The sequence below is a fragment of the Mycetomoellerius zeteki genome, unplaced genomic scaffold, assembly GCF_001594055.1.
Source record: "Mycetomoellerius zeteki isolate Tzet28-1 unplaced genomic scaffold, Tzet1.0 scaffold35, whole genome shotgun sequence".
Taxonomy (NCBI): domain Eukaryota; kingdom Metazoa; phylum Arthropoda; class Insecta; order Hymenoptera; family Formicidae; genus Mycetomoellerius; species Mycetomoellerius zeteki.
In genome coordinates, this window is record NW_017257338.1 from 5,250,927 (window position 1) to 5,271,975 (window position 21,049).

The 21,049-nt window shown below is 33.0% G+C and overlaps 8 protein-coding genes across 8 annotated transcripts; 3 read left to right on the forward strand and 5 right to left on the reverse strand.

Annotated features, from left to right (window-relative positions):
• Positions 1 to 436: 436 nt before the first annotated feature.
• LOC108725639 (histone H2A) lies at positions 437 to 1,132 on the reverse strand. The gene has a single exon (XM_018452803.1). It carries the CDS (start codon positions 1,076 to 1,078, stop codon positions 704 to 706), a length of 375 nt encoding a protein of 124 aa, XP_018308305.1. The 5' UTR covers positions 1,079 to 1,132; the 3' UTR covers positions 437 to 703.
• A 3,489-nt stretch (positions 1,133 to 4,621) lies between these two features.
• LOC108725637 (histone H3) lies at positions 4,622 to 5,113 on the reverse strand. Its single transcript, XM_018452799.1, has one exon. It carries the CDS (start codon positions 5,060 to 5,062, stop codon positions 4,652 to 4,654), a length of 411 nt encoding a protein of 136 aa, XP_018308301.1. The 5' UTR covers positions 5,063 to 5,113; the 3' UTR covers positions 4,622 to 4,651.
• Positions 5,114 to 5,331: 218 nt separating this feature from the next.
• LOC108725457 (histone H4) lies at positions 5,332 to 5,796 on the forward strand. Its single transcript, XM_018452477.1, has one exon. It carries the CDS (start codon positions 5,373 to 5,375, stop codon positions 5,682 to 5,684), a length of 312 nt encoding a protein of 103 aa, XP_018307979.1. The 5' UTR covers positions 5,332 to 5,372; the 3' UTR covers positions 5,685 to 5,796.
• Positions 5,797 to 7,444: 1,648 nt separating this feature from the next.
• LOC108725517 (histone H2B) lies at positions 7,445 to 8,094 on the reverse strand. The gene has a single exon (XM_018452567.1). The coding sequence runs from the start codon at positions 7,964 to 7,966 to the stop codon at positions 7,595 to 7,597; it is 372 nt and encodes a 123-aa protein (XP_018308069.1). The 5' UTR covers positions 7,967 to 8,094; the 3' UTR covers positions 7,445 to 7,594.
• A 1,585-nt stretch (positions 8,095 to 9,679) lies between these two features.
• On the reverse strand, positions 9,680 to 10,172 carry LOC108725493 (histone H2A). Its single transcript, XM_018452536.1, has one exon. It carries the CDS (start codon positions 10,143 to 10,145, stop codon positions 9,771 to 9,773), a length of 375 nt encoding a protein of 124 aa, XP_018308038.1. The 5' UTR covers positions 10,146 to 10,172; the 3' UTR covers positions 9,680 to 9,770.
• Positions 10,173 to 10,366: 194 nt separating this feature from the next.
• On the forward strand, positions 10,367 to 10,895 carry LOC108725503 (histone H2B). The gene has a single exon (XM_018452548.1). The coding sequence runs from the start codon at positions 10,425 to 10,427 to the stop codon at positions 10,794 to 10,796; it is 372 nt and encodes a 123-aa protein (XP_018308050.1). The 5' UTR covers positions 10,367 to 10,424; the 3' UTR covers positions 10,797 to 10,895.
• A 1,265-nt stretch (positions 10,896 to 12,160) lies between these two features.
• On the forward strand, positions 12,161 to 14,223 carry LOC108725485 (glycerate kinase). The gene has a single exon (XM_018452522.1). The coding sequence runs from the start codon at positions 12,222 to 12,224 to the stop codon at positions 14,205 to 14,207; it is 1,986 nt and encodes a 661-aa protein (XP_018308024.1). The 5' UTR covers positions 12,161 to 12,221; the 3' UTR covers positions 14,208 to 14,223.
• Positions 14,224 to 15,281: 1,058 nt separating this feature from the next.
• On the reverse strand, positions 15,282 to 20,532 carry LOC108725471 (small G protein signaling modulator 3 homolog). Its single transcript, XM_018452494.1, has 15 exons — positions 20,464 to 20,532; positions 19,841 to 20,022; positions 19,583 to 19,681; positions 19,319 to 19,482; positions 19,043 to 19,253; positions 18,816 to 18,946; positions 18,499 to 18,732; positions 18,311 to 18,405; positions 18,079 to 18,224; positions 17,871 to 17,968; positions 17,618 to 17,797; positions 17,318 to 17,428; positions 16,700 to 17,010; positions 15,657 to 15,817; positions 15,282 to 15,572 (listed from the first exon to the last, which is right to left on the reverse strand). The coding sequence occupies exons 1-15, from the start codon at positions 20,530 to 20,532 to the stop codon at positions 15,380 to 15,382; spliced, it is 2,385 nt and encodes a 794-aa protein (XP_018307996.1). The 3' UTR covers positions 15,282 to 15,379.
• Between the last annotated feature and the right edge of the window lie 517 nt (positions 20,533 to 21,049).

Genomic DNA, 21,049 nt, shown 5'->3' on the forward strand with positions numbered 1-21,049 from the left:
TTGATTCTAACAATAGAAGTAATTATTAAATAAAATTTTATCATAATTATATAATCAATAGCATTACATTTTGAAGAGGATAATTATTTTAAGGATCTACAAGATATTTAGAGTACTTTTACTGGAGTAGTTAGAGGAATAGAGATTGAATAAAATTAATAAAATAAAATTTAAGAACTTTAGTTTATACAAGATGTAAGTAACGATCTAAGATAATATTTAAGTAATACATGCAGAATGACAAAGTTTAAGTCATAAATTTGGAGGTAAAGTCCACAAGATATTTAGAACAATTTAGAAAACTTTTACTGGAGTAGTTCGAGGAAATTAAGGAAATATATTTAAAGATATTTATTTTGAATAAATAAGCCTATATTACATAAATTACTTTTTACATTATCTCTTAGGTTATAACAACATATTTCAAATGGCTTGAGTTGGAATATGATCATTAATGTATTTACAAGTCAGAAATAAAACTGTTCCAGACGTTTCCATCAAGTGTTCTTTTGTATTTTGATATCGATTGACATCTATTTTTGTCAGTTACAACTACTATTCAAATGAAAGATACGGAGTAAATTGTACATGCAGCAAACAGACAAGAGATCGTACCATCGTATGAATATTTTGGGGCCCTGAAAAGGGCCATTTGTTACTCGCAGTGGCTGCAAACCAAAGGTTGTCTCACGTCAGTTTACGATTATGCTTTCTTTTCAGTTTTCTTCGGCAACAGCACCGCCTGAATGTTCGGCAAGACACCACCTTGAGCAATGGTTACGCCGGACAGCAGCTTGTTCAACTCCTCGTCATTGCGGATGGCGAGCTGCAGGTGTCTCGGAATGATTCTTGTCTTTTTGTTATCGCGAGCTGCGTTGCCGGCCAACTCCAACACTTCGGCGGCAAGGTATTCCATCACGGCGGCCAGGTATACCGGTGCTCCAGCGCCTACACGTTCGGCATAATTTCCCTTTCGCAATAATCGATGGATACGGCCCACGGGAAATTGTAATCCAGCTCGGTTGGAGCGGCTCTTCGCCTTGCCTTTAATCTTGCCTCCTTTACCACGTCCAGACATCTTGATCTAATCGAGCGTAAATACCCTCCGTGCGAACCGTACGATGGCAAAACGCGTTTTGAGGGAGCGTCGCAAAACCAGCTGTATTTATAGGAAATGGCGTCAGTAACGTTTGACCAATGGCGTGCGAGCGAAGCTGCCATTGGCTGAACGCTGCTTGACGGTTGATGGTATGATTTTTTTAAATATTTGAAACTTCCAACGTTTCTTATTCCTATTATTTGAAATAAAATACAAATGAATAAAATATAAATAATGGTAGAAAAAATGTTTAGATTAATTAAGATAATAATTTATGTTCGTTTATATAATATCATTTAGATAATAATTTGTGATTGATTCTCGTTTCTACCAATGTAGATTACTTTAATCTCAGAGAGTTCAACGATATATGTCTTTTTTTATTTTTATAATTAAAAAAAGATGAATTAATTGAATCAATTAAACTACATTGATAAAATGGATATATTAGATATCAATTTTTGATAATTTAATGCGCAAGTTAATTGCAGACGTGTCACATCAATAGGATGTACGTTATAGTACTTTTTTAAAATAATGCAAAATTTCATTTGAATTTTTTATGTAATGGTCTTAATGGGTCGATTCTAGACAGAATCTAATGCCTAAATTCTAAGCAGAATCGTAAGGCTCGTAACATATTCCTGTAAGATTTGTAAAAATTTTTAAGTGCTTATACCTTTATACAATATTTTTGCAGATAGAAATTTAATGCGCAAGTTAATTGCAGACGTGTCACATCAATAGGATGTACGTTATAGTACTTTTTTAAAATAATGCAAAATTTCATTTGAATTTTTTATGTAATGGTCTTAATGGGTCGATTCTAAACAGAATCTAATGCCTAAATTCTAAGCAACCTTACGATTCTGCTTAGAATTGACCCATTAGATTCGTAACGTATTCTCGTAAAACTTGTAAGAACTTATGACTAATATTTTAATGTTATGTGTATGTATCATAAGACGTATAATTATTCGTAAATATCTACGATTTCTTGTAAATTTTATGGTTAGTAAGAAGCTGTCAGTAAAAATATTATATAAAGATATAAGTATTTAAAAATTCTTACAAGTCTTACAGGAATATATGTTTATGTTACGAGCCTTACGATTCTACTTATAAGACTCGATTATGATGAAAATATATAGAACGCTTATTAAGAATTCATTAAACGCCAACTAATTTAAGACCTCAAGACCCTAAAAATTTACATATTAGTCTTAGAATATTTTCAATATTTTAAGTTTGATTTTTGAATACAAATAATACTGATAAAATTATATCAAACTCGTTATACAACTCTTTATTACAATAACAAACACAAAGAAATTATGTAAACAGCGTTAGGTATATTTATAGTACACTAGGATTTAGCTTCGATAAGACGAGCTAACGAATAATTAAAATTCAAATTTAAACATATGTTTTATTATATCGATAACTGTAATTGCGTGATGATATTTAGAAGTTTCTGAAATTGTATTAAGAAATATATTTAAATTAACCCTCCGTGAACCAAATGGAAAATCAACATGGATCAAATGTGGGTATATTTCATACCCCATGCTATACTTCATTATAAATACACTATAATTTAGTATGATTGGTAACAATGCACTTTCCAGTTGCACGAAATCGGTAAAACATATATGAGTGGTACTTTTTAAGAAGTTATGGAAATTCTTGCTGGGGTATGTCACACCCCACCTAGTTCATGGAGGGTTAAATTTAATTAATATGCTAAATTTAAATGTATATTTTAATGTTAATACAATTTTGAAATATTTGATGTCTTTTCAATATAGTTTTATTTACTAAATTAGTTTGCATTTTTCTTATTGTTAGAATTAAGTACTCCAAAACCTTGTGTTTCGTGCTGTATTCGATATTTTATATAATTTTATTTCACTCATCAATATTTATTAATAAATTATAATCGGCATTATAATAATAAATTATATGATCGATTTTTAGAAAATTTAGATATCGTTTCATATTCAAATGTCGATAGATATAACGTAAACCAATACAAAGAAGATAAGTAAGTAGGTTCCGAAACGTGCAAAAGCCTAAGAAAAAATCTTACAATAAAGTCAGCAACATATTTTTATTATACAGATTATTCAATTTCAAGAATCAAGAAGAAGATAAGAAAATAATACTTAAGAGGAAAGAAAGTAAAAAGAGTAGAGATGATCGTGATGGGGGAAGGGGGGGGTTATAGGTTAAGATAGGATAAGGTATGTACGTTAAAGAGTTTGTGCGACATATATAAGAAGTAGACTTGTATAATAATGTGAATAAAGTAGAAATATAAGTCAAGATTGTAAGCAGAGAGAGAGAAACTAATTTCAGAGGAAAATGAAAAAAAGGCACAAGAAATGGTGGAACAGAAACTGAATTAGGAAAAAAAGGAAGACACTCAAGATACAAGAAAAACATTGGCAGAGGAGAAAGGAAATCATTTTATAGAGATATTAAGAGAATCGGTGACGTGTTTGGATGGCGACAAGTCGAAGAATTAAAAGTACAAGAAGATTGAAGCAGTATCGAGGAGGGCAGTGAAGAAAGAATGAATGAAAATTGATTGTACTAACAATAAGACAACGAGGAATTCAGTTGCGGGGTATAGGTAAGTACAAACAAAAGTTAAAAGTTGATAGAAAAGAAAATTTTATATATATATAGTATTTATATAGTATGTATATATATATATACAATTTTTAGACCATCTATAATAAAAAGAGGTAGGGAAAAGATAAATAAAAAAGGTCAAGAAGTGTATTGTAGATACGATAGAAATAAGAAAATATACACGAGATTGGTACATTAAGGATAAAAATAGCCAGCATAAAGGATAGACGAATAAGGATAAGATAAAAAGTGTATCGAGTCCCCTCTTGGCTTGTAATTTGTAATGCTGAAGATATTTACAAGTCTTAATTGAGTTTTAATTTTTTTGATAAGTGTTTAAAAATATTTAAGATCATATATTTTCATTGAAAGATATCAAAGCATCTAACTGTTACATTTATCAGTGTAATAAGCTGTTTATCTATAATTCAGGGAAGTCAATGTTTATGAAATAGTATATGTATGTACTCCACGAAAAAATATGAAGATTTTCAATTTCAGACTTATAAAATTTATATATTGATATTCTATGCATTTTGTCAGGTTTATAAATTGTTCTAGAAATATTTTTGCGTTCATTAATAATTGAATTGTACATAAATTAACGTTACTTAAGAAACTAAGATAATTTTATATGTAAATAAAATTTTATTTTTACTATCATGTGTTCGTGTTCGTTGTAATATCAAATAGAAGAAATATTCGTAATTTCAAAGTATATTAAATATAATTGGAAAAGTTTATATAAAGACATTTTAAATACTAATTTTCAAATAAATACATTAAGAAAAAGTATCAGAATAATTCTGTTTAAATCAAATAAAAATAAGGTATATGCAAACGAGAAATATCCGTTGGAAAAATTGTTGGCCCTGAAAAGGGCCGATTAAATATTTCTATTATAATTCGCTACGCTTAAGCTCGCTCGCCACGAATACGACGTGCCAGTTGGATATCTTTAGGCATGATGGTAACTCGCTTAGCATGAATAGCGCACAAGTTCGTATCTTCGAAAAGACCGACAAGATATGCCTCGCTAGCTTCCTGAAGAGCCATTACAGCAGAACTTTGGAAGCGAAGATCCGTCTTGAAATCTTGAGCAATCTCACGAACAAGTCGTTGGAATGGCAATTTACGGATTAATAACTCCGTACTTTTCTGATAACGCCGAATTTCACGGAGGGCCACAGTGCCAGGCCTGTAACGATGGGGTTTTTTCACGCCACCGGTAGCCGGAGCACTCTTCCTTGCAGCTTTCGTGGCTAGCTGTTTGCGAGGCGCCTTTCCTCCAGTCGATTTGCGAGCGGTCTGCTTGGTACGTGCCATCGTAACCTTCAAATTCTGAATGCGTCAAATCTAATACGAGCGGAACTCTGTGTCAAGTCAGATTGTAAGTTTGTCGGAATTGCTCCTGTATATATACCATACTGGAAAAGCACGCCGCGTTTGATTGGTCAATGCTTCAGGAGTGGGGCGAGCCACAAAGGTAGAGAGAGAACGCTCCTATTGGTGGATGCCGTCAGAGTGGGGCGCGTCGGAGCAGCTAGGCAATAAAATCGGCTGGTTTCTGAGGTGAGCCACCAAAATCGTTTGGCACTTCCGTGAGTGTACGTACAACGATTAAAAGCAGAACATCATGACTGGCCGCGGCAAGGGAGGAAAAGGATTGGGAAAAGGAGGAGCGAAGAGACATCGTAAAGTACTTCGTGATAACATCCAGGGTATTACCAAACCGGCCATCCGTCGTTTGGCACGTCGTGGCGGAGTCAAACGTATTTCCGGATTGATTTACGAGGAAACACGTGGTGTACTGAAGGTGTTTTTAGAAAACGTTATTCGTGACGCGGTTACCTATACCGAGCATGCAAAAAGAAAGACTGTAACTGCCATGGACGTCGTCTACGCCCTGAAACGCCAAGGAAGAACTTTGTACGGCTTCGGCGGTTAAACATAGACAGTTTTTACTTCTATACAAATCGGCCCTTTTCAGGGCCACCAAAAATTTCAAACGTTGTATTTCTCGTTATAGCAATTATTTAGAAATAAGATTTGTATTAATATCCAAGAAGATTAATCTTATATTTGTATGCTTTTTCAAATTTTATAGTGTGTGTATTGCATCTATCTTTCATATTCGTCAAAAATTTAAAATAAATTAAGTAAAAAGAAAACCAAGCAGATTTTTTTTTTCATTACATTTTACTTTCGAATATATTTTTGGATACTTTTATAAGCGGTAAATCGATACGTTTGCAATTTCTATATTGAAAAAACGTTTCTACGAAACGACTTCCATGAATATGAAATAGATATCTCGAAAATAATGGATAAAAGTTATAGGATAGAATTTATTTACTTCAGCACTTTAATCAAGAAGGGGACTTTATTTACACAATTTTAATCTGCCACATTCGTTTATCCATCCTTTTGTCCGCAAGCATACTAAACAAATCTATACTTTAAGAAAGTAATGTAATTGCACGCAGCTATTTATAAGTTCTGATAGATAAACGTGTGACCATTATTTATAAAATATGTACCATTTATTTAATCTATTTTAAACAAAATGTTTTTGAAGATACAAAGATATTTGGATACTTTTAAAAACTATTTTCCAAATGTAACTTCAAAAATATTTCTATATTATTTTTCTCACGTTGAACAAAGCTAATTTATTAATATTTTAAAATAACTTTTAAACATTGTGACATTACAAATAATTAAAAAAAAAATTTATTTTTAATATTACGCCATTCTCCCAGTCGTTTCAACATTTTACGGTCTGTCTTCATTTTTGCACGTAATGCACACATAGATATTTAAACATCTAAAACGTTTAGTACAATTTTCATTTAATTTTATTATCTTTTAAGGAGAGAAAAACAAATTTGCAAATAAAATTGTAAAACTATCTTGTCGTTTTTTCATTTTATATTCTAGTAAAATGGTAAACTAATAATTTTAAATAAACGAGAGCAAGAATTATGTAAGCGATTAAGGTTTCGTAAATATACTTTTACAACAAATGATAAATATAATTTTTTATCTAGAGATAAGAATATCTCTTTTTATCTTATAGCATTCGGTCATTTATTATAAAACTGGACTTGTGAATAAAACTGAAAAATTTCAATAAATCTGTTACAAAAAGTAATTTAAAAGATGATAAAAATATACATCCTGATCATGACTGCAATTAAATTTTGATCTGTTTGAAAGGTCATTTCTAAATATTTACATAACAAAATAGCTCTGTTGAAGGTTATTGTATGAATATAAAATATTGGAGTAATTTCAAACTGTTCACAACACTGAATTCTTATTGCTTATTGATTATTTAATAAATAATGTCATAAATAGTATTTATTAATAATGAATAAAATAATATTAAGAATTTATATATAAATTCAATGGCACTACATCGAATAAAATACATTAAAGCTGCTTTATATAAATATAACATATCTAAATGCAGTAAACATAATATAATAAATTTTGACAATGAAATAAGAAATAATACATTCTGTTAAAAATAACGTGACAATATTATTTAGTATTTAATCGATTAAATTATTTATTTGTTAATCAGTGTAATACAAGTTATATAAGCGACAGAATTCGCTATGAGATAAACAATTTTAAAGACAATTTTTAAACTTAATAATTTCGATCGAAATATCGAATATTTAAAAAATAAAAATTGCTACAATTTATGCTTTAACGTTTTATCTACGTTTATTACTAAAGACGGGGATATGGATATAGATTATTACAGAGAAAACGAGAGATTTCCATGTTTTAAGGATTTGTTGGCCCTGAAAAGGGCCGATATGCGTATGCAATATATTAAATATTGCTTCATTTTGAACTAGTGTACTTGGTTACTGCTTTCGTGCCTTCGCTGACTGCGTGCTTCGCCAATTCACCGGGCAACAAGAGCCTCACAGCGGTCTGGATCTCCCGAGAGGTGATCGTTGAGCGCTTGTTGTAATGCGCCAATCTCGACGCTTCCGCGGCGATTCTCTCGAATACATCGTTGACAAAGCTGTTCATGATGCTCATAGCTTTGCTGGAGATTCCAGTGTCCGGATGTACTTGCTTCAGTACCTTGTAGATGTAAATGGCGTAGCTCTCCTTCCTCTTGCGCCTCTTCTTCTTGTCGGTTTTGCTGATGTTCTTCTGAGCCTTGCCCGCCTTCTTCACCGCTTTACCACTAGCTTTCGGTGGCATGATGAGATCAGTTGCAACGAAACTCTGCGTACAAGTCGTGGACTCAACGAAGTCGGAACGTCGATTGATTTTCTCGGCGTCTGCGTTCTTTATATACGTAACGGCGTAGCCACGCGACAACCAATCACATCGCGCAGCACTGCCGCGATGGGGTCGACCTCGGCCTCATTGGTGCGCCGTAGGAACAACTGTCCACGTTTTTGACATTGAACTAAAACTACAGGATACTCAAGTTAAACTTTGTGTCAAAATAATTTAATGAACAATAAAATGGGCCCGACAATTCAGTAACATTCGTCTCAATGTAACACGTAAAAATGTATAAAAATTACGTTGGATAGTTAAACCATACAATTTTAAAATAATTGTCGACGCGAAACATACCTTTCAATTAAACAATTAAATTTACGTACTTCAACATAATTTAACGTGCACATGTGCTACACAAAATTTCATGTTTCAGATATAATTATATTGAAATGAATTACACATAATTTCATGATGAAGTTCGAGATATAAACTAAAGGAATCATATTTTGTGGAGCTTTATATATAATTTCAATTATTCCTTCTAATATTAGTAAAGAGAATAATTATATGCTCCAAAGATTATATAAAATGTAAATCTAAATAAATTAGAATTTGATTTGTGATGTAAAAATTGTGTGAATAGCACAAAATAACCATGTTTCTTTGTCTGACCACATTTGACGCCCGAACAAAGACAGGACATTCCTTCTCTCCCAACGCCATTTCGTGATACATGTTGAGAATCGAGTCAATCGAGACGATTTCACACGTGTCATGCCCGATGTTAAAATATTTTCAGATTTGCTGTTTTTATTTATATAGATAAATACAAAGAGACAGCAAATAAGAATAATATTGGAAATAAAAAAAATACGTAATATCCATTATTATATATATATATATTATTTCTTGTTTCTATTAATATTTGTTATTTATATATTTAGCAAAATTTACAAAGCGACGGAGATCGTGAAATAACCAAACTAGAAAAGATAACTAATGATATTAATGAGCAACTCAGAAATTTGACATTAGAAATATTTATTTTAACTCTAAAATGAGATACTAAACGATTGAATTTCTAAGACTAAAATATTCGTAAGTCAACCGATGAATGTAATCAATTTGATTTTAAATGTTTGAATTACAGCACAAGTCATAAGACATCAAAATATACGATATAATAAACAAGTACGTTGCAATATTCAAAACGTTTCACATGAAACTGAATTGATCTATTATTACAAATAAATAAGTGAAGTGAAAGCCTTATTCAATTAAAGCAGATCTCGATGCTTAATATTTTTAAATGAATTTTATAATTTCTAGTTCACGTAAAATATGCAAACTGCGTATTGATACTATTGATTATTTATTGGTTTTGAAACAGAATCCTCAACTCTGAAACTGGAGTATTATAAACTAAATAAAGTAATTTAATAATATTAATACTAACTAGTATCTTAAACTACTGTGAAGAAATTAAAGAAATTATGAAAGTAATAGTAGATAAATAAATAAATCTAATATGAGAGAATCTTATTTATGAAAACCAATCTTGATGCTTAATTATCACATAAATTCATAAATTTATTTTATTTCTAGAAACTGCGTCAATAATTGCATCAAATCTAATAAACTATTATGCTAAATATGGATAGGAAAATGGTATAAATGTTAGGGATAGCATTAATGCTGAACAGAATACGCCATCGTAAAAAAAATTTTGTGGCCCTGAAAAGGGCCATTTGTATCAGATGCCAGATTATGTCGATTATGCCTTCTTTTCGGTCTTCTTGGGTAGCAATACGGCCTGGATGTTCGGCAAAACACCACCTTGGGCAATGGTTACACCGGACAACAGCTTGTTCAACTCCTCGTCATTGCGGATGGCGAGTTGCAGATGACGAGGGATGATCCTAGTTTTCTTGTTGTCACGAGCGGCGTTGCCAGCCAACTCCAAAACTTCAGCGGCCAGATATTCCATGACTGCAGCCAGGTAGACCGGTGCACCAGCACCGACGCGTTCAGCGTAGTTTCCTTTCCTCAGCAAACGGTGGATACGACCCACGGGGAACTGCAATCCCGCCCTATTGGAACGGGACTTCGCCTTTCCCTTGACTTTTCCACCCTTTCCGCGACCAGACATGTTGCTCGATTCAGAATACGGATATCCTTTCTGTATAAGAAACGAGAGATTTGTGACGTTTCGCCGTCCGGGCACTCTCTTTTATACCCCGCGAGGATAGCGCACTCCCCACCAATCGGCGCGCACAGCTGCTCTCCGATCTTCTGATTGGTGCGCCGTAGATGTCGCGAATGGTATATATACGATAGCTCCGTTAACGCTCCAACTCATTTTCCCGTGCGCATCGAGAACGCTGTATCGTGGTTCTATCCGCAGGTAGCTTTTCGATTGTACGACAAAATGCCCCCTAAAGCGAGTGGCAAAGCCGTGAAGAAGGCTGGTAAGGCTCAAAAAAATATTAGCAAGACTGACAAGAAGAAGAAGCGGAAGAGGAAGGAGAGCTACGCCATTTACATCTACAAAGTACTGAAGCAAGTACATCCGGATACTGGAATCTCCAGCAAAGCTATGAGCATCATGAACAGCTTTGTCAACGATGTATTCGAGAGAATCGCCGCGGAAGCGTCGAGATTGGCGCATTACAACAAGCGCTCAACGATCACCTCTCGGGAGATCCAGACCGCTGTGAGGCTCTTGTTGCCCGGTGAATTGGCGAAGCACGCAGTCAGCGAAGGCACGAAAGCAGTAACCAAGTACACTAGTTCCAAGTAAATTGGAATTGACGACAGAAACGGCCCTTTTCAGGGCCAACAAAAATTCGAACGTTGACTTTTCTCTGAATTTCGCTTCTCTAAAATTTTATTCTACGCACGGAACATATTTATATACTCTAAACTGATTCAGTTTATATTTGTTCAGTTCGAATTTGATGCCAAATATGATTACCTAATTCAAAAATTATTTAAGATTAAAAAAATAGTCTCTATTGAAAATTAATTCTCTAATTTTTAAGATGCAAAATTGTTTTTAAGTCTAGAAAATCGAAATATCCATGAAACATTCATATTTAGAGATTCTTTTTTATTTGTACATTTAGGCTACAGTAAAATAAATTATATAGTACATTATAATTAAAATTTAAATTATATGTATTATAAAATACAATCCCACTTGACATCAAAAGTATTTATATTATAACTCGCATTCAACAATATAAATGTAATATACTTGGTGTTACATAATACAGTTAACAACATTAAATTATAATGTAGATACACTTTTAGTTCGTGTCGACTGGAATATTTTTATTTATATCACAATAAAATTCTTAGACACAGAATCTCTGTAATCGTTTTACATTTTTGCTTTAAGTGATTCGGATTTTATAAACAGCGTTGATGTATATTTTTCTATTCATATCGAGTTAAATTTAATTTTTTAATTACCAATAAATTGTCAAGTGTATTTTATTTCGTTTGTGGATAACACACGTTATGTATCACAAATTTTTTATTCTAACGGATAAAAATTCGAGTTTCTCGCCTTATTTGTCGTCGTTACTGTTGCTGAGGGAAGAGAGAGCATGCTGTTCGATTCTAACATAGGATCGTCAGTCACGAATTGTAGGTCGACGGTACTTCTTTCTCCGGCAAGAAGTAGCCGTGAAAGTAAAATTAACAAACTAACGACTGTATTTATAGATAGATGCAAGTTGAATTTTAATATTCGGCACTGCAAAGATTACGTACTTTCATACAAATGTTTGATTATCCAGGCTGTAATTATGCCGTTCTCGAAATAGACTCCGAACAACAATTAAATAATTGCGTAACGCACGCAGAGTTATAGAATTGTGTGTTTCGAAACTTGAAAAGTCGAGATTGTCTAATTTAAATATTTCGGCGACGCGTGACGTGGTGAACGTGACGTGAAACTATTGATAAAAAAAAATACCGCATTGTGTTATCTCGCAGGAAGTTTCACGTTACAGTCGAGTCGATGCGTTTAACAATCGATTATAATGCGACAGAGAATAATATTCCACAAGTTCATTTTGCACAGGCAAGTGTCTTGATTCTCGATCAAACGCGTCTCGGGGAAACGTTTCGTTTATGTTTATTTTCATTTTCCAGTCGTACGGTTGCTTTTCGTCCTAACCTCTCAAAAATTTCCAAGTGTACAAATTTAAATCGCGGTATGGCAACGGACACGAAATTTCTGTTGGAGTCGAGAGCCGATCTAAGAGATATCTTCCGTTCCGCCGTGAAAGCGGTGTCGCCGAACGAAATTATAAGGAGGAGGGTGAAACTCCGAGGTAACGTTTTGTACGTCGACGAGAGGAGTTTCCCGCTTAAAGGGGACGTTTACCTCGTCGGATTCGGTAAGGCGGTTATGGGAATGGCTGTGGAGCTCGAGCGAGTGCTCGGCGACACTTTGAAGAAGGGCATTGTCAGCGTGCCGAGTATGTCGAGGGACGTTATGTGGGCCTCCGAAGATAAATCTAGCTTCCCTAGGTTGCACAACGGCAGGATAGACTATCGCGAAGGTGGCGTCAACAATCAACCTGATGACAGATCGTTGGACACCACGCACGACATTATAGACCTGGTCGAAAAGTTGACCGAGACAGATACTCTGGTAGTATTAGTGTCAGGTGGAGGCTCCGCATTGCTGTACATGCCGAGGCCTGTCTTGGCTCAAGAAGACAAGTTGGAACTTTGTAAGAAGCTTCAAAACGCAGGTGCCGATATCACCGAGCTTAACATCGTGAGGCAAAAGCTATCTCTAGTAAAAGGCGGTGGTCTGGCACGTATGGCCTATCCCACGTCCGTTATTACGCTGATATTATCCGATATTGTCGGTGATCCCGTAGACTTGATCGCCAGTGGTCCTACTGTTTATAATCCGAGAACACCGGAGCATGTTGTTGCTATTTTAAAAAAGTATAATTTGTTTCAGTCACTTGAGGATAATTTAAAGACTGTCATAACGTCCAAGGAGCCGTTTAATGATAAACCGTTATTAAATCCAGCTACAGCTAAAACTGCCACTAAACAGTTCAAACATGTGACAAATATAATTCTAGGAAACAATACAATGGCTCTTGAAGCTGCGAAACTTGAAGCTTCGCGCAAAAAATTAACTCCAATAATCTTAAAGAATAATGTCACAGGAAATATACGAGATGTTAGTTCAGCATATGTTCACTTAACAAGTTTGATATGTCTCGTTTTGCTAAATGAGCTAGAAAAAAAAGAATTTTACGACAAAGTACGGACTATGCCAATACTTTCATTATCTATTGATAAAATCGACGAAATCTTTCATCGTCTTATTGGCAATCTCGGTGGTATAGTTTTAATAGGAGGTGGAGAGCCTACGGTTGTGGTAACAGGTCAAGGAAAAGGCGGTAGAAATCAGGAATTAGCTTTACGTTTTTCACTGGATTGGCTAGCAAAAATCAAAACTTATCCGCGACTTGTCGAGTACGATGTGATGATGCTCAGTGCAGGTACTGATGGTCAAGATGGTCCTACTGATGCAGCAGGTGCATTTGGCTATCCTGCCATTGCACCCATAATGCACGATTTTTACGCAAAAATTAAATCTATGACTACCAAAGAAAATATACAGTCGAAACAAGAAATAATGACAGACAGAGAAACGCAGGATTCGTACAGAAGACAGCAAACGAGTAGATTTGTAGCAGAATTTAATGTTGAACAAGAAGATTCCAGTAGCACAATAGAAAAGTCTTCTCAAGAAGATGTTAATGAACATATCGATCATTTAATATTAAAGATAATGGAAGTAGAACGCATGTTACCTGAAAATGTCTTAAAAGAAAACGATACGTATAATTTTTATTCGCGCTTCAAGAAGGGGGCGGACTTAGTTAAAACGGGAAAAACTGGCACTAATGTTATGGATTTACATTTTATTTATATAAAAAAACGACCGTGCAAGTGTGAGATTGATTCCTCTGACAAACCAATATATGAAGAAGATATCTTGGACGTACATGATTTACACATTGACGCATTGACTATTGAAAAGTACAAGGCTCCCTTAAAATTTGATAAAGACGAATTTTTACAAACTCCATCTTTAACTACTGAAGCTAAAGTGGAAAAACCGTTTCTAAAAATTATTGATGAAAATTACAGATATGTGTTGTACTAAAAAACATAAACTTGATTAATTGAAAATACATCAAGAATGTATCTATAAAAAATCCTACATTATATCATTATTACATAAATATGTTCTATAAAATAAATTACATTCCACTTTGTTCAGTATTCCACTTTGGAAGAAAATAGATAATTTACATTTTGTAAATACTTTTAAATATATATAAAATAAAACTTTTAAATATATATATAAAATATCTCAATTATACTTGTGTATCAAGAAGGCACTGCTTAAAAATAAATCTTTTAGGCTACATTCCGAAACGTCCTCTTCGAGGAAAATTTTACTCGATAATATAATATTTGTACTATACGTTACATGTACTATATTTTGAGTAAAATTTTTCTCGGAGAAGACGTTTTGGATTATGCCCTTAAATTATAACATTACTACATAACATATCTATTTGCTTGAAGATATGACAATATATATTCTCTATACATACATAGATATCTACAGAGGTCATATAATATATATTTGTATATATGTTATTTGTATTATGTGTATTATATTGTTTGTTGACTATATCGACATTTTTCTTATAACGAAAAAATATAAAACTAATATTTCATAAAGGAATATATAATTACGTAGCAACATTTATATAATTAGACACAATACACAACTTTGGTAATCTAATACTTTCTATCCCAATATTTTTATTTCATAGATATATTGTTTTTCTCTGTCAATTATTTTAGTACAGATACAGAATTACTTTGATAGGGACTTTCAAAAGCTTCTTAAAATATTATTTGCTTGCTTATTTAAAGAGAAGAAAAAAATTTAATATATAAGTAGGATTTCTTCTACTATATTGTTTACTAAGTGTCTGTGCATATAAATAAATATAAACTTTCTTTTATAACGTCTATAAATTATGTTATAAATTATGTATATAATGATAAAAACGAGATTATTCATTTGTACATTACATTTCTTAGTCATTAGTGTGCATTAAACTTCAAAATTTTAGACGCTAAAAATCTTTGCAATTGTTAAGATTGCTATTGTTTATAAAAATCGGTTTTAAATCAAAATATATATTTCAATATACCCTGACTTTTTTACTCTATATTAAATTAGAGACTAGAGAGAAAATTAAATCCCAAGTTTTTGGACGAAAAGTAGAAGATTGGTCTTACTAACTATCTTATCTGCTAAAGATCCCAACTAAATAAATGATGTTTGACTAGCATATCGCGAACTCCATCTTTTAAAGGCTGTAATTGTTCCTTTTTAGGTGGTAGTTCCCAGTCAGGATTCAAGTTAAATGCAAATTGACTTAATATTCTTAACTCACATTTTATTTGCACCCAACCTGGACTATTTATGAAGCTCCACGGTTGATACCTAAACATTATATATACTATTATATATCGTAATAGAAAATAGATATTATTGTATAGCACACACAGGTAATTTGTTTGTATTTACCACTTTTGCACTACTTCTACACAGGAACATAAGACTTCCAGCCATAAATGAAGCACCTGTTCGTTTAAACCGAGACAGATGAGCGAACGTAATTTCACATCCATCTGAGCGTGTGCATTGTCGTGTGTTAAATTTACAGATTGAACACAACGATATAATAACTGAAAAATTTCCTTTATTATTTATCGAATGTAGAAAGCCTAATAGCGTTTTCGACTCGTCCGGGTTTGCACCAACCTGGATTGGATTAATGGCGTATTGTGCTCTCCTATTGGTAGAGCGTGTAACGTCAATCAATAGGAAAGATTAATCCAACCCAGGTTGGTACAAACCCGATCGGGCCGAAAACGCTATAAGAAAGAGACATTGGCTGCGTTCAGCAGAACGTTTGTTTTGCAACTGTTGGAAGTTTCCTTCGCGCTAATTGGATCATACTTTTAGATCTAGAAGAATGGTCCTATCTCAGCAGACAATCATAAAACGGTTGCAAAACTGTTGAGTCTGCTGAACGCAGCCATTGGTCGCGTTCAGCAGACTCAACTGTTGCAGAGCGGATCCGTGAACGCTCGTTGCTATTGGTATATTCTTTTAGATCATTCAATAACAGCGAGTACTATGAATCCGCTCGGCAACAGTTGAATCTGCTAAACACGATCATTAATGACGTCAACTGATCACGTGATTCTGACCAAAAATCACAAAAATTACATAGATTGTGTTCCGTTGCATACATGAGATATCATTCTATTCTGGTTATTCGCAGAATATTAAAAAAGGATAAAATACATTCATACGCATTATGTGCGTAACGGAACGCAGTCATAGAGTGTGTTCCTAATTACGCATGAAGCGCACGAGATATCATTTTATCCTTCTTTAGTTTTCGGTGAACAACAAGGACAAATGATGTATTATGCATTTTGTACGTAATTCAGAACGCAGCCATAGCAACTATAGCAAGAAGCACGTGATCAGTTGGCAGCTTTTTCATAGACTCTTTAATCAAATATATATGCAAGAAAAATAAATATAATCTGAGATACCTCTTCTGGCGTAAGAACTTTGCCATCTTCATCCAATCTATACGTTTTGCACAGCACCAGTCGACTATAAACAGAATTGAAGTCTTTTTCCACTTCTCTGTTAGAAGCTTCTTCTATAAATAACCACGGATGACACGGTCCACCCAAAAATGATGGTCTTTTCATTCCATGCTCTAAGACTGCTTTCACAGTAGGACATAATGTACCCCTTACTAAATCCGTAACAGCTTCGCTAACCGCATCGTCTCCAGCGCATGTATATTGTTTACTTCGTTCATCCAGCAATTCTACAAATTTCGCAGGAAACCATCCTAGAAATATATTGTTAGACTAAAATACATTTTGAAAAAATTATCACTTAAAATAAGAAAATAAGATAATTCGTTTTGTAGATCTGTATGATTATTATCAGCATATTACAAAAAATCGCAAAGAAGATAACACAAAACATAAAACATACATTTAAAAAAAATATTAAAAAATAAAAAATATAAATAATTAAACTAATTGTTGTTTGAAAAAAATTAACATGATTCCTATCATAAATTTATTTCATCATAATACTCAAATAATATTTGAGATAATATTGAGTAAGATTTCTTTCGTTATTTATATTACCTCTCAGCCCGTTAAGTTCTCCTACCCAGCAATGTTCATCTTTTTGACTAATGATTGTAATTATATCATTCTTTCTGAAACCAAGCTCATCGTCATCATGTCTTTCAAAATCTGTAACAAAATCAATATATTTGTATAGAACAGCTTGATTTTTGATTTCATCTTGATTCTTTTATATTCATTTGATTTCTTAAATTATATGAGTTTTTATTTTCATTGTTATGAGTCTGTTTTTATTATTATTGTTAAAATCATATCATTATAGTATATAATAGAAAAGATATTTGTATACCTAATTACCTAGTAATGCTTTTGCTCTTCTTTTCCGTGTCCGCGACACATTAACATAATTGTCATGATCTTTTGCATGACTTTCCATTGTATAATCTGCTATAAGAACAATATTATTTAATTTTGGATCGACATTTATGAAATGTCTTGCAACTTGTAAGACGGCTTCCCTTAGATCGACTAGAATTTCTAAAAGTTCATATATTAAATTAAATACAGATAAATTTTATTAAAAATTCTACATGACGCTATGTATACATACCTGTTTGACGAATATTTTTAGATTTTGCATCATCTTCGCCATCATCATTTCCAAATAAAATTGTTTGCAACATTGATTTGTTTCGCTTCATTTGACGTCTGTAAAAAGATCACAAAGGATATATACAAATATAAAAAAAATTCAAATTATTGTGATCATCAATTATTATTAAATAGGAATTACATAATGCATTTTTCATCACTTATACCTATTTAAATGTTGTTTTGGTAAATTCGGTACTGCATCTGGATTTCCTACCAATCCGCCTTGATCAGCCATTAAATAAGCTAAATGACGACGTCGATGAGTCTCAACTAACACGTGTGTCAGTGATCCACTAACTTCTAAAGATACCTAAAAAATATTGAATTTATACTAAAATAGACTACATTATAACATGCTTCTAAAATTGTCAAGAGAAACAATCAAGAGAAACATACGTTGAATAATTGGTCCACATCATCAATGTCTCCTGGTATGTCTGAGAGAGCATTAAATATTTGTGCAGAGTTCTCTAGTTGTCTCAAGTCTGTTTCTGGGGGAAAAAAAAAATTATAAGCATGTGCAATTGTATAAAATAATATAGATCGCTTAAAATATATAATAAATATATATTGAAAATATATACCTTTTATCTTCAACATCCCAAGCGTAATTTGGAATAAAACTATAGATCCATCAAAAAGGAACATATCCCATATTCGTAGTAATATTTTCATATGCACAACTGATGCAAATAAAGTCAGAAACCAGTGTAGAGATATAAGACTTAATTCTATGTCATGTTGCAGTAAAACGTGATCTATGTCAGGAAGGTAATTAGCTACTAATGTGCGAAGTACTTTTTGATCGGCTTGAATACCTATGGAAACAATAATAATTTAATATTACAATTGGCAATTTTCGTAACTTCAAATATTCTATAAGGTTGACAAAATGTATTACCTAATAATGTCGAAGAGTAATAAGAAGCTGGTAACAAATCTTCCACTATTGTTGCCATCATCCAGAATGCATCTTCCTCTTCCAAAAGTAATAATAATGACGCTGCCATTGTACCCGTACCTTGACAGTAACTTGATATAACAGGATAAAAATTATATATTAATATTATGTAATTAACTTAATAAAATAATGTTGTTAAAATTAATTATATTTGTACTTCTCCATACCCAATATCAGGATATAACCAAGCTAAGGCACGCATAACGCGTCTTAAACGAGGTATACCAGTACTATGGAGATGACTGAAACACGCATTGGCTGGCATAATGCGAAGAAGATCTTTTTCTATTTGCTTATTGGTCATTAATGCATCATTACTCGAGGCTTTCACTATATCTTTGTACATTATTTCCGATGAACACTTTTTCTGAAATGCTCCTGTAATTAAAGATATATTTTCATCATAACTTGTCATCTCTAAAATTTGTTTTCATTGTTTATACCTGACATGCGCATCCAAATTTGAGGTCTCAAGGAATGAGGTATGCCACGGCGAACCATTTCACGTAATTTATCTGTACGTGGTAGATTTCGGTCCATATTTTGCCAGGAGAGTTCTGCCACTTCTTTATTATGGCTAAATTCTAAAAGAGCAACCCATTGCAATCTAAAAGAGGATATGTTTCAATTTTATCTATTTTTATATCTCTATTATAAATACAATTGCAATATTTTATTAAATATGTTATGAAAATATTTTAATTAACCTATGTTGAGGATCCTCAACAAATGGTATTCCCAGTAATTTTTTTGAATTTTGTTCAGGACCGTCTTCTTCTTCCACACGAAAGCCAAATTCATCAAACCTAGATTGATGGAACAGTTATAAATATTAATTTCTAACTGCAAATATTAATTTGCAAAATTATTTTACTATATTTTTTTATATAAATGCAGTTTTTTAAATATAAATTTCAAAAAAAGTTTAATACTTTTGTACATTATTTGATACATATAAGTCTTACCTATATTCAGGTTGTGAATTTGGATCATCAGGTTGATTCAATTTAGCTAAGATATCTTGCGGCCACATGGATGGAGTTAACGCTGAAAATGGACCACCTGGTGCAGGCGACAAAGCCTCACCACACAAACTTCCAACTTCTACTTCGACCTCATCTTCGGAAATAGCTGTTTCTATATTTTTCTAAAACATAAAATTATATTTGACAAACAAGTGCAATAATCAAGGAGAATTTTTACTGATGTATATCAATATTTTTCGAGTTTCCATTAAAAAAATTTTTTTAACTTTCTATTACAATTCCCAAGTTGTACATCAATTTTATTATTTATATTTATTTTTTATCAGTTTTAATTTTCATACAATTATATTATTCATTATTTTTTATAATTCATTTTTCATTCTTTCTCTTTATCATTAGAAATTCAAAGTTGGAGTCACTTTTCTAGACACTGTATTCACCTGTTCGTTTCTGTTTTATTTAATATATTTTTACATATTGAAAGAGCCATGATAAATCTTTGATAAATTTGGACAATAAGGTGTTAATCGAATTCGATTCCACATGTTAATCTACGGGCAATCTCGCAGAAGTCAACCCAGCATCGTAATGATTCTACTTACGTTATGTTCCTCTTTCCCAACGTAACCATCGTGATCGCGAACATTGAAGAACGACTTGGCCAGATCCATGTTGCGTTCCCGATGTAATCTCGATTCGTCAACGCGTCAGATTCCCATTGACATCTCCCATACGTCGTGGCTTGTCAACGCCATGGTGAAGCAGAGAGAATGGAGCGCTATGGAGTAACGTCACATAACGAGAAAAAAAAAGAAAACGACCTGCGTCACACTTACGGTAGCGTCATCTGGGAGCTCTCGTTTCAAAATCCAGGAACGAATAAAAAAGCAAAAGTATACAGCACGTCCGATAACAAGCGGACATTCCTCGTGAAACACTGAAATTATTTTGTATTTCGTTATTGGGATTTTAATTGCACTTCATATCCTTTTCCAGCTTTCTCCAAGTTTCCTGAATGAAATCCAATCGCGATTAATCGCATGCATATAAATCTTGTTCGCTAAAAAAAATATAGAATCTGTTGATTTATTTGTATTATCGTATGGGGATAAAACGCGTACAGGAAACGTCATTCGTTTGTGACGCACTTCATGTCATAGCTTTGACAACTCATGTCTCACATTCTAA